The 10,000-nt window shown below is 36.4% G+C and overlaps 2 protein-coding genes across 3 annotated transcripts in view; both read right to left on the bottom strand.

Moving 5' to 3' along the window:
- cUnh1orf52 (chromosome Un C1orf52 homolog) overlaps nucleotides 1–875 on the bottom strand; it is a 4,381-nt gene extending 3,506 nt beyond the window's left edge. Inside the window, exon 1 of the mRNA XM_079589057.1 lies at nucleotides 478–875. Within this exon, the coding sequence (XP_079445183.1) occupies nucleotides 478–756 (279 nt within the window). The 5' untranslated portion in view covers nucleotides 757–875. The remainder of the gene's footprint in view (nucleotides 1–477) is intronic.
- Nucleotides 876–5,421: 4,546 nt separating this feature from the next.
- Nucleotides 5,422–10,000, bottom strand: part of ddah1 (dimethylarginine dimethylaminohydrolase 1) — a 66,913-nt gene continuing 62,334 nt past the window's right edge. The window contains exon 6 of one of the 2 annotated variants that reach the window (XM_079589513.1): nucleotides 5,422–5,981. In XM_079589513.1, coding sequence (XP_079445639.1) covers nucleotides 5,868–5,981 — 114 coding nt within the window. In that variant the 3' untranslated portion in view covers nucleotides 5,422–5,867. The remainder of the gene's footprint in view (nucleotides 5,982–10,000) is intronic. The other variant, XM_079589514.1, reaches the window with a different exon arrangement.

Genomic DNA, 10,000 nt, shown 5'->3' with positions numbered 1-10,000 from the left:
TGTGTGTGTGTGTGTGTAATGTTGATACACTGAGGTATCAAATGTTCACACGTTCTAATTTGGTACACTGTTCATTTATTATTATTATGTTTTATGTATTACTTATTATAGCCTACTATTATTTTGATGTTTTTATTATAATTCTATGTATTCCAAGCTTTTACAATATTATATTATTTACAGTCATGCCATTACAGTTTTGAATGTAAATAAAACATTTGAATTTGAATTTATATAAAATACTATCAAATCGATTAGTCACATCTAACATAAAAGTTTGTAAATATATACATTTACAAACATTTATTACATAATCGTTCAATAAATATATTGAGATGACGCTCAGTGACGACTACGATCAAGAGAAAATTAAAAGGGGGAGTAACTTTATATTAAATCAATGCATTATTAACTAGCGGCACTATATCTAAAATAATAATCTTAAAGTAGTGAGTTTTGGACGGGTTTCTCACTGACCTCTTCCGGCGCTTTGACGGTTCTCCTGTCCCAGTCGATGAGCTTATTGAGCGGGTTGTAGAGGAACGCGGGTTTGCTGACGGACCGGAACAGGTCGTCGGGGTTCGGCAGCGGCTCGGCGGCTCGTTTGCGGCTCTGCGGGTTCGAGGATCCGGACGGTTCCGGCTCGATGCGGCTCTTCTTACTGGACTCACGACTGTCCGAATCACTGCTGCTGTCGCTCAGATCATCATAACCCATGAAGAAATTACGGCCCTCGGGCTCCTTCTCATCGCTCATGGTGGATGAAGACGAGAAACACGGTCGGATTCAATGGTTTTGGGTTTGGGCTTCGACACCGCAGATTAAAAACAACTAAACAACGGCCGCCATGTTGAATTTGGCGCGCGCTGATGATGTAATAAACATGGGTCGCGTTTACAGAATAAAATGATCCGATACAACAAAGGTTTCTCCTCACAAGCAAAGTAAAGGAAATATATTTTAAATTAATTCATAATATTTACCCAGTTAAAAATTTCCTTAGAAAAAAATTCAGATCTGATTTTGACACTAATTGCTCTTTTTGTCAGAATGACACTGAAACTCTTCTTCACTTATTTTGGTCGTGCAGTTTTACTCAGCAACTTGTTACTCAGAAAGATGTTAGGTGGTTTATCTCAAGCAATATCTTGCAAAATTTCTCCATGAATCCTAAAAGTGTTATTTTTGGGTTATTTGAAGCGGATTCAAACGCCTGCTTTATAATAAATCTAATAATTTTCCTATGTAGATTTTATATTCACAAATGCAAGTTTTCAAATTGTAAACCAATTTTTTTGGTGTTCTTACATGATAAAACATTACTTGATTACAATTTCATCCTCTCTTAACCCAAAAGCACTAAGAACATGTAAAATTTGCAAACTTTTTACTTTATTAAATGTTTAGACTTATTTAATTAAGTAATGCCCACTTTCTTCTTTTTTTTCTTTTCCCCATTCTTGTTTACATCACTGTATTTTTGTTATTCTTAATAATTGTTTTGTTATTATTTGGTTGTTTCACACTGTAAAATTAATGTTCAAATAAAGCGTACAAAAAAAAATTATCCGATTAAATCTCAGAAGAACGGATCACAGAAATAAAATAGAACATGATCATTTTTCAATTTAACAATGTATTTTTAAAATCAAGTATCTGGATTCAGATCGCCGTTTAAGAAAACAACGTTGTCGTGTGTGTTATCAGTTTGATTTTAAAGCACTTGTCAAGTTTGACCAATCAAAATATATTTGGACACTGGCGACACTTAAATATAATATTATTTAATATATTATATGCAAGACTTTTATCCTGCTGTGGAAATAAATGCAGCAGAACAAAACACACAATACACATCACATCCATTCACAAGCTGCTTTATTTAACAAACCCAACAAAATCATTAGAAATACACAGTGTTAAAGGGATCATGGCACACTAAAAGTCCTGAGTCACATCTATCAAACATTCCCGGACAGAAAACAGACTGACTGACCGGCTGAACAAGACAATACGGCACAGCAGAATCCCGGAGATCTGAGATTGAGTCTTTATGGATGATGGCAAATTTCTATGGAAGATCTTTCCACCACATAAGAAAAAAATCATGCTTTTGTAAATCATGACATAAACATTCTAAATTATGTCAAGAAAAGACTAAATGACACACTAAATCAATCATGTGTTGAAAATTATGACTTAGAAAGTCAAAATGATACATAAAAATATTCATATTTATATTATAACTTTATATATAAGTCACTCTTCCGCCGGAACTCGCCTTGCATACAGACATTACCGGAAGCCTATCGTTTATAAAGTTATAAATATGGATATTTTTTTTACACAAACGCATCGCTCCGCTTCAGAAGGCCTTTATTAACCCTGTGTAGATTACTTTTATGATGGATGGATGTGCTTTTTATCAATCATGTGTTGAAAATTATGACTTAGAAAGTCAAAATGATACATAAAAATATTCATATTTATATTATAACTTTATATATAAGTCACTCTTCCGCCGGAACTCGCCTTGCATACAGACATTACCGGAAGCCTATCGTTTATAAAGTTATAAATATGGATATTTTTTTTACACAAACGCATCGCTCCGCTTCAGAAGGCCTTTATTAACCCTGTGTAGATTACTTTTATGATGGATGGATGTGCTTTTTTGGGCTTAAAAATCGCAGGCTGTGTTCAATCCCATTATAAAGCTGGGAAGAGAGCCAGGATATTTTTAAAATATAACTCTGATTGTGTTTGGCTGAAATAATAAAGTCATATACACACATAGGATGGCTTGAGGGGGAGTATGGGATACTTTTCGTATTTGGGGGGGGGGGGGGGGGGGGAACTATCCTTTAAGTGTGACATAAAAAGGTGAAATTGTGACAAACCATGTCGAAATTGATAACATCTTGAATTTATGAAACGTCATAATTCATATTTCGACTTTTAAAAATACAGTATGCCATATTTGTGACTATGTCATAATTTCACTTTATGTCAAATATGACAGAAAAAGTTAAATATGTCGTAATAATTTAATTTTTTTATGTCATAATTAAGATTTACCAAAGCATTTTTTTTTTCTGGTGGAAATGAGCTTCCAGATATAACGTTACATTTTTAGGATGATGAGTGCAGATTTTTCGGCAGATAATAACAGGGAAACTCCGGGTTGAATGGAAGTTCACGCGCTAATCCATGAGGAAACACGGAATTCCTTCAGGATGAGCGGAGAATAGTGGAAGTTAAACTAGTAAACACGGCTTTCTTTACGACTGTGATCTCATACGGTGTGACTTGGACGCGTTACGACCGGCTGTTAATACGGCGGAATATTTTACAAGTGTCTGGCAGAGAAATAACGATAACGTACTTTGCAAAGCATCCACATGAGATAAAGAATGAGATGTCGTAAGATGATGACAGTATTCACATTTTTATAAAAGGCTGCCGAAGTGTTTAACGGTCGTCATCGGCGAAGTATTGTTAGCACGACTGTAAATCCAGTTTAACTGTGTTGACCCGCGACTCTGGGCTTTAAATCTTCATTTTCTCTTCAGGAGGAGAAATAAATCGATGAGTTACGACAGAGAACGAATCTGCCTCTTCAGTTCGGAGAATCCTTAACACATATTAAAACAAAAAAGCGCTAAACTGTGACTGAGGAAGCTGATTAATGCACAGCTAGGCAGATTAGCAACTTTAGCTAATTGACAGAAAACACCCGTACGTGTTGTGACTAATCGAGTCTCCCCAAACTGTCAATTAATGATTATCCTAAGTATATATGAATGATATTAATATAAAATAAGCATAGCTTACTATATAATGCGTACGAAAACACATTAGTGCATAATAAAACCAATTGAACATAATTTCTTACACTTGATTAACAGCAATAACTGAACATCATTCATTTGTTTTATTTATAACTGAAATGTTTGGACATTTTACACTTAATTAACTCATAATTACATTAAAGATGATTAAGAATATGGGTAAGTGCAAATGTGTGTAAAAACTAAGCTATCAGGCTAATTGCTTATGTAGGCTAAGCTAACTAATACATAAATGGTCGTTATAATGTAGTTGAAACTATTGATCATACCAGGATTTTGGATAAAGTGTAATAAATCAGGCGCTTAAGAGAGTACCTATTAAAAGTAATTTTAACCGATGGGATTGCTTGGGGTCCTAAAGGAGAGGGGGACCCGATTTGTCGATCATTACATTGGCAGAAACTCTTTAGAGAGTCCCGTACACCTGAAACCACGTACATGAGCTAAATCGGACTAAACGCAAATATGTTTTGCTAATGTTATTTAAACGTTTCTGAACGTACAAAGCATTTTAAAAGTATTTTTCCGTGCTTATGTAATCGTTGCGTAAACATTCCGGTTTTTATCATCCTTCAAACATTATGGGAACGTTAGCCTACTTTTAAATGTTCTCTTAACGTTCTGAAACAAGTAGAAACATTTAAAAAACATTTAAATGACAAACATCCAAATAAATGTTTTTGAGAACGTTATTAAAGACCATAAATTTGATAACGAACGTTCTGTTAATATTACCATTTGTTCATAAAGTTGGGAAAATGTTGCCAATTAGCGTCCCAAATCATAGTGCATGCTTGCTCCTGCTCCGTATATTACCCATAAGCCATTGCACCGGACCACTTTTACAGCTGAAGGAATGCAGAGAGGAAAAAAGGTAGGTTTTAAATGTATAAAACTAAAAGTGAGGGAAACGAAATGCTTTATTTGTGTCTTGTTTCCAGTCCAAATATCTAAAAACTCTTAAACAAGATGCATTTACTAAAGAAGTAAAATTACATAAGATATTATGTCCTGTTTTCTGGGGGAATTAATCAAAATTAAGTGAGTTTTTGATTAAAACTAGCAAAATTAACTGCCAATGGGGTCAGAAATATAATGTTGTTTCTGTTTGAATTAAGATTATTTTTCTGATTATTGAAAAATTATTGAAATTATCTGACCATTGGCAGATCATTTAGCTTTTTTTAAGCAAAAACTCACTTAATTTTGATTAATTCCCCCAGAAAACAGGACATAATATCTTATGTAATTTTACTTCTTTAGTAACATCCTGATTTAAGAATTTTTAGATATTTGGACTGGAAACGAGACAGAAATAGTAAGAAAAGCAGTTTTTTCAGTGTTTTGTAGCTTGAACTGCTGAATAAAGGGCCTCCACAACGGCGTATTTCACATGTGGCTCGTAAACGCGCTGGAAATACAGTTCTAGTGCTCTATAAACCTCTCATGATGCGATGCTTCGTCCTCTGGGGCTCCAGCACGTTACACACAACACACACTTTAATCTGAAGCGGTTCAGAGCACTTTGGGGTCTGAGGTTTCGATTAGTGGATTTTTTCCTCATGAAATTCTGCTGATCAAAACTTTATTAGTTTTGACTCACGGACCCCCAAAACATCCTGGAGAGAACGCTAAAGATAGAAAAATGTAAAAAATCGAACATCAACATTTCAGAAAGTATGTTTTTATATTGTTCAAAAAGCTGATATAAACCTATAACTCCTTGTGAGTTTGTGAATGTGTGAGTGTGTGTGTGTGTGTGTGTGTGTGTGTGTGATGGGTAGGTTTAGGGGTCGGGTTAGTGTGTGTTTGTGTGTGTGTGTGTGTGTGTGTGATGGGTAGGTTTAGGGGTCAGGTTAGTGTGTGTGTGTGATGGGTAGGTTTAGGGGTCAGGTTAGTGTGTGTGTGTGTGTGTGTGATGGGTAGGTTTAGGGGTCGGGTTAGTGTGTGTGTGTGTTGGGTAGGTTTAGGGGTCGGGTTAGTGTGTGTGTGTGTGTGCGTGTGTGTGTGTGTGTTTCAGACACTGTTCTTGCACACGAGCACCGAGCAGCAGGTCAGAGCGCCGTCAACCTTCACTTTCTCCTGATTGGACACTGGGATGAGCATGTGATCCTTCAGCTTCTCAAACACCTGCAGCGGGAAAAACACACACACACACACAATTCCATTTTTCTGAGCACATCATGAAATCATCTTTTATTTTTGAATGAAATATATATCAGTTTCAAAATATATAATTTATATATATATATATAGCCTATATTACGGTGGCCGAGAGAGCTCAACGCGCTGCAACTGAAGAAAACACATGCAAATAGAAAAAAACACATGCAAATAAAAAAAACACATGCAAATAGAAAAAAACACATGCAAATTAAGAAAACATCTTCATCAGTTTCACAACACACAACACAACCAAATACAGAAACGCGCTGCAAATGGAACAGAACACAACGGAAATGTTTCCGGGGAACCCAATAGGTGACGGACCCGGCTGGTACGTGCTTATTGCTCGTGAGCATCCCTATGCCCTACGCCCTTAGAAGGGCAGACGGTAGAGCCCTTGAAGTGGGGACTTTGGAGGGAGCAGGGCACTTGTGTGCCGTTATGTAGCCGCTTGGAACGGACTTGATGAAGGGAGCAACGAAAGACAACGTCATTTCCTCATTATTTTCACCTGGGACGTTCCCATGACAACGCAGCGCGGTGTCCGTCAGCTGAATAGCTGTTCTTACCAGAAATATAGTTTTATTGCTGTTAACATAACTGTTGCAAATAAAAATAGATTTTATACAACACAGTTTTTAAAATATGCGTTATATCTGTGTGTGAGTATCTCATATTTGGACCCTGCATTCTAACATTTCTTATGAAACTTATTTTACATGACAAAATGTGTACAATGTAACTGATGTATAGATTAATATCTTTCCCTCATGTTCTTTTTCTCTATCTTTTTATTTATTTATTTATTTGAGTCTTCAGCTCATTGTTCTTATCTGATTAGTATTCTTATAACATTGAACATATTGTAAATACGTTTTGTATATTGTATACAAAGTTGTATGTCATAAACGTGTCATCTCTGTATGTTTTGCAAAAAAATAAAATAATAATAAATAAAATGAAAGTAGCTATAAGCAGTAAGCACCAAGCACGTAACAGCCGGGTCCGTCACTTATTGGGTTCCCCGGAAACATTTCCGTTGTGTTCTGTTCTATTTGCAGCGCGTTTCTGTATTTGGTTGTGTTGTGAGTATTTGGAGCACACGTGTGTTGTGAAACTGATGAAGATGTTTTCTTAATTTGCATGTGTTTTTTTCTATTTGCATGTGTTTTTTTCTATTTGCATGTGTTTTTTTCTATTTGCATGTGTTTTTTCTATTTGCATGTGTTTTTTTCTATTTGCATGTGTTTTTTCTATTTGCATGTGTTTTTTTTCTATTTGCATGTGTTTTTTTTCTATTTGCATGTGTTTTTTTTTTATTTGCATGTGTTTTTTTCTATTTGCATGTGTTTTTTTTTATTTGCATGTGTTTTTTCTATTTGCATGTGTTTTTTTCTATTTGCATGTGTTTTTTTTTATTTGCATGTGTTTTTTCTATTTGCATGTGTTTTTTTTCTATTTGCATGTGTTTTTTTTTTATTTGCATGTGTTTTTTTTCTATTTGCATGTGTTTTTTTTTTATTTGCATGTGTTTTCTTCAGTTGCAGCGCGTTGAGCTCTCTCGGCCACCGTAATATATATATATATATATATATATATATATATATATATATAAATACATAATATAATTTATAATTAAATAATATAAATATTATTTCACAAATAATATGTATATACAAATATTATTTATATAAATAATATTTATATGAAATATTATACTATATTATAAAAACAACAACATTTAATTAAAACAGGAACGCAGTCTGTGTTGTAATTGTGTTCTCGGAGAAGGAGGTGCAGCTGTGTGTGTGTGTGTGTGTGTGTGTGTGTGCCTGTGTGTGTGTCTGTGTGAGAGCGTATGAGTGAGTGAGTGAGTGTGTGTGTGTGTGTACGTGTGTGTGTGTGAGAGCGTATGTGTGTGTGTGTGTGTGTGTGTGTGTGTGTGTGTGTGTGTGTGTGTGTGTGTGTGTGTGTGAGTGAGTGAGTGTGTTAAACTCCAAACGAGCGAGCAGAAACATTACAGCATCTCTAAGAGCCTCATAAAGAATTGTGTCATTTTATGGAGGATTTCCAGAAGCTCAGGCGAGTTTTCCTGCGAGTCGTCCAGCTTTCGCTCGCTCGCACACACACACACACACACACACACACACACACACGTCCAGCTACAGGGCAGAGGTCAGAGGTCAGAGACCGCTCAGATGTTCTCCACAGATAGGCTACATCTGTAGTTCGCTTCATTTGGTCCGGACCGAGAGCGAAATATAATACTTTGTAGCATTTTTCAGGCGTTTTGGTTCCTTTTCACACCACACTGATTGCTCTGCTTCCCTCTTCTGCAGCAAATCATTTGATCAAATCATTTCATTTGTTCACTGTAGAAATTAAATATGGTTTCATCGTTGTATTGTGTAGTTTTATCAACATTAATGACACAGACCGCAGTGGGAACGTTAGTCTGCCGTCACTTCAAGAGCGACTTTCTCTACCGCTGTTTTCACACAGAGATCCCAGAAAATACACAGATAATGTGTTTGATTTTGGTTCATTCACACTGCCAGTGATTTTCCGGGATCTGTGAGTGCGTTCACACTAGGGCTGTCCGTTAAATGCGTTATTAATGGCGTTAACGCAAACCCATTTTAACGGCGTACATTTTTTTATCGCGAGATTAACGCCTAGCAAACTTTGTCGTTTTTTTTCACATGCTTTTGCAACAATTAGTAACGTTATTAAAACTACAACACCACAGCGGATCTAGCGAGACCAGAAACAAAACAACAGCACGCCGCACACACTTGTCGCCGCACACACTTGTCGCCGCACACTTTTGTTTGGGCTTACGATGCGAACCAGCCGAAAGAGTGGACGAGAAGCGCAGCGCCAAGCCGCGTCTAGCACATCTCGTATCGCACATCGGACGCGCACTTTCTCAGTTTACGGCCAGCAATAAACACGCAGAATGGCGCCGCCGGTGTGTGTACACTCATAGACAATAATGTGTTCGCATTTTAATTATGAGGCGCTGCACTTCTCGTCCGGTGTGCGACGCCCTTTAACGTTACGCTTTGAGTGGATGAATGATTAGCGCGAGACGCCGAAATGGATGCCAATAAGATTCTGAATGGAAAGTTTACTTTTAAAAAGTTGCCAAATGGTTCTATTGACAAGACCAAAGTGATCTGTGTGTGTGTCGTTGTGAACTGAGCTATCATCGTCCAGTCTAAACACCAATTGATGGTCAAGCACACACACACACACACACACACACACACACACACACACACACACACACACACACACACACACACACACACACACACACACACACACTCACACACACACACACACCTGATGCGATCTCCGCACACTCGTCAACATCAGTAACGTCACCTCGTCAGTATTTCTCTCACCCTTTTATTGATGGACAGTGTTACATCGTGTGAGAGATTATTTGCTCCAAGTGAGAATGTTAGTGTGAAATTGAACACAGTATATGCCGATGTTGTTTTCAATAAAAAACATTTGCACAGAGCAAGCCGATCCACTTTTCCATGTTGATAAGAGCATTAAAATGAGAAAAAATAATGGGACAAAAAGAAATCAAGAGACATTTAGAATAGATAAAAACGTGTGATTAATCGCGAGTTAACTATGACACTAATGCGATTAATCGTGAGTTTATGACATTAATGTGATTAATCGTGAGTTAACTATGACATTAATGTGATTAATCGCGAGTTTATGACATTAATGTGATTAATCGTGAGTTAACTATGACATTAATGTGATTAATCGTGAGTTTATGACATTAATGTGATTAATCGTGAGTTTATGACATTAATGTGATTAATCGCGAGTTAACTATGACACTAATGCGATTAATCGTGAGTTTATGACATTAATGTGATTAATCGTGAGTTAACTATGACATTAATGTGATTAATCGTGAGTTTATGACATTAATGTGATTAATCGTGAGTTAA

Source organism: Phoxinus phoxinus (genome assembly GCF_949152265.1).
Source record: "Phoxinus phoxinus genome assembly, chromosome: 18".
In the NCBI taxonomy this organism is placed as follows: domain Eukaryota; kingdom Metazoa; phylum Chordata; class Actinopteri; order Cypriniformes; family Leuciscidae; genus Phoxinus; species Phoxinus phoxinus.
Note: the sequence above shows the minus strand (reverse complement) of the source record. Positions and strands in the feature narration are given on the sequence as shown.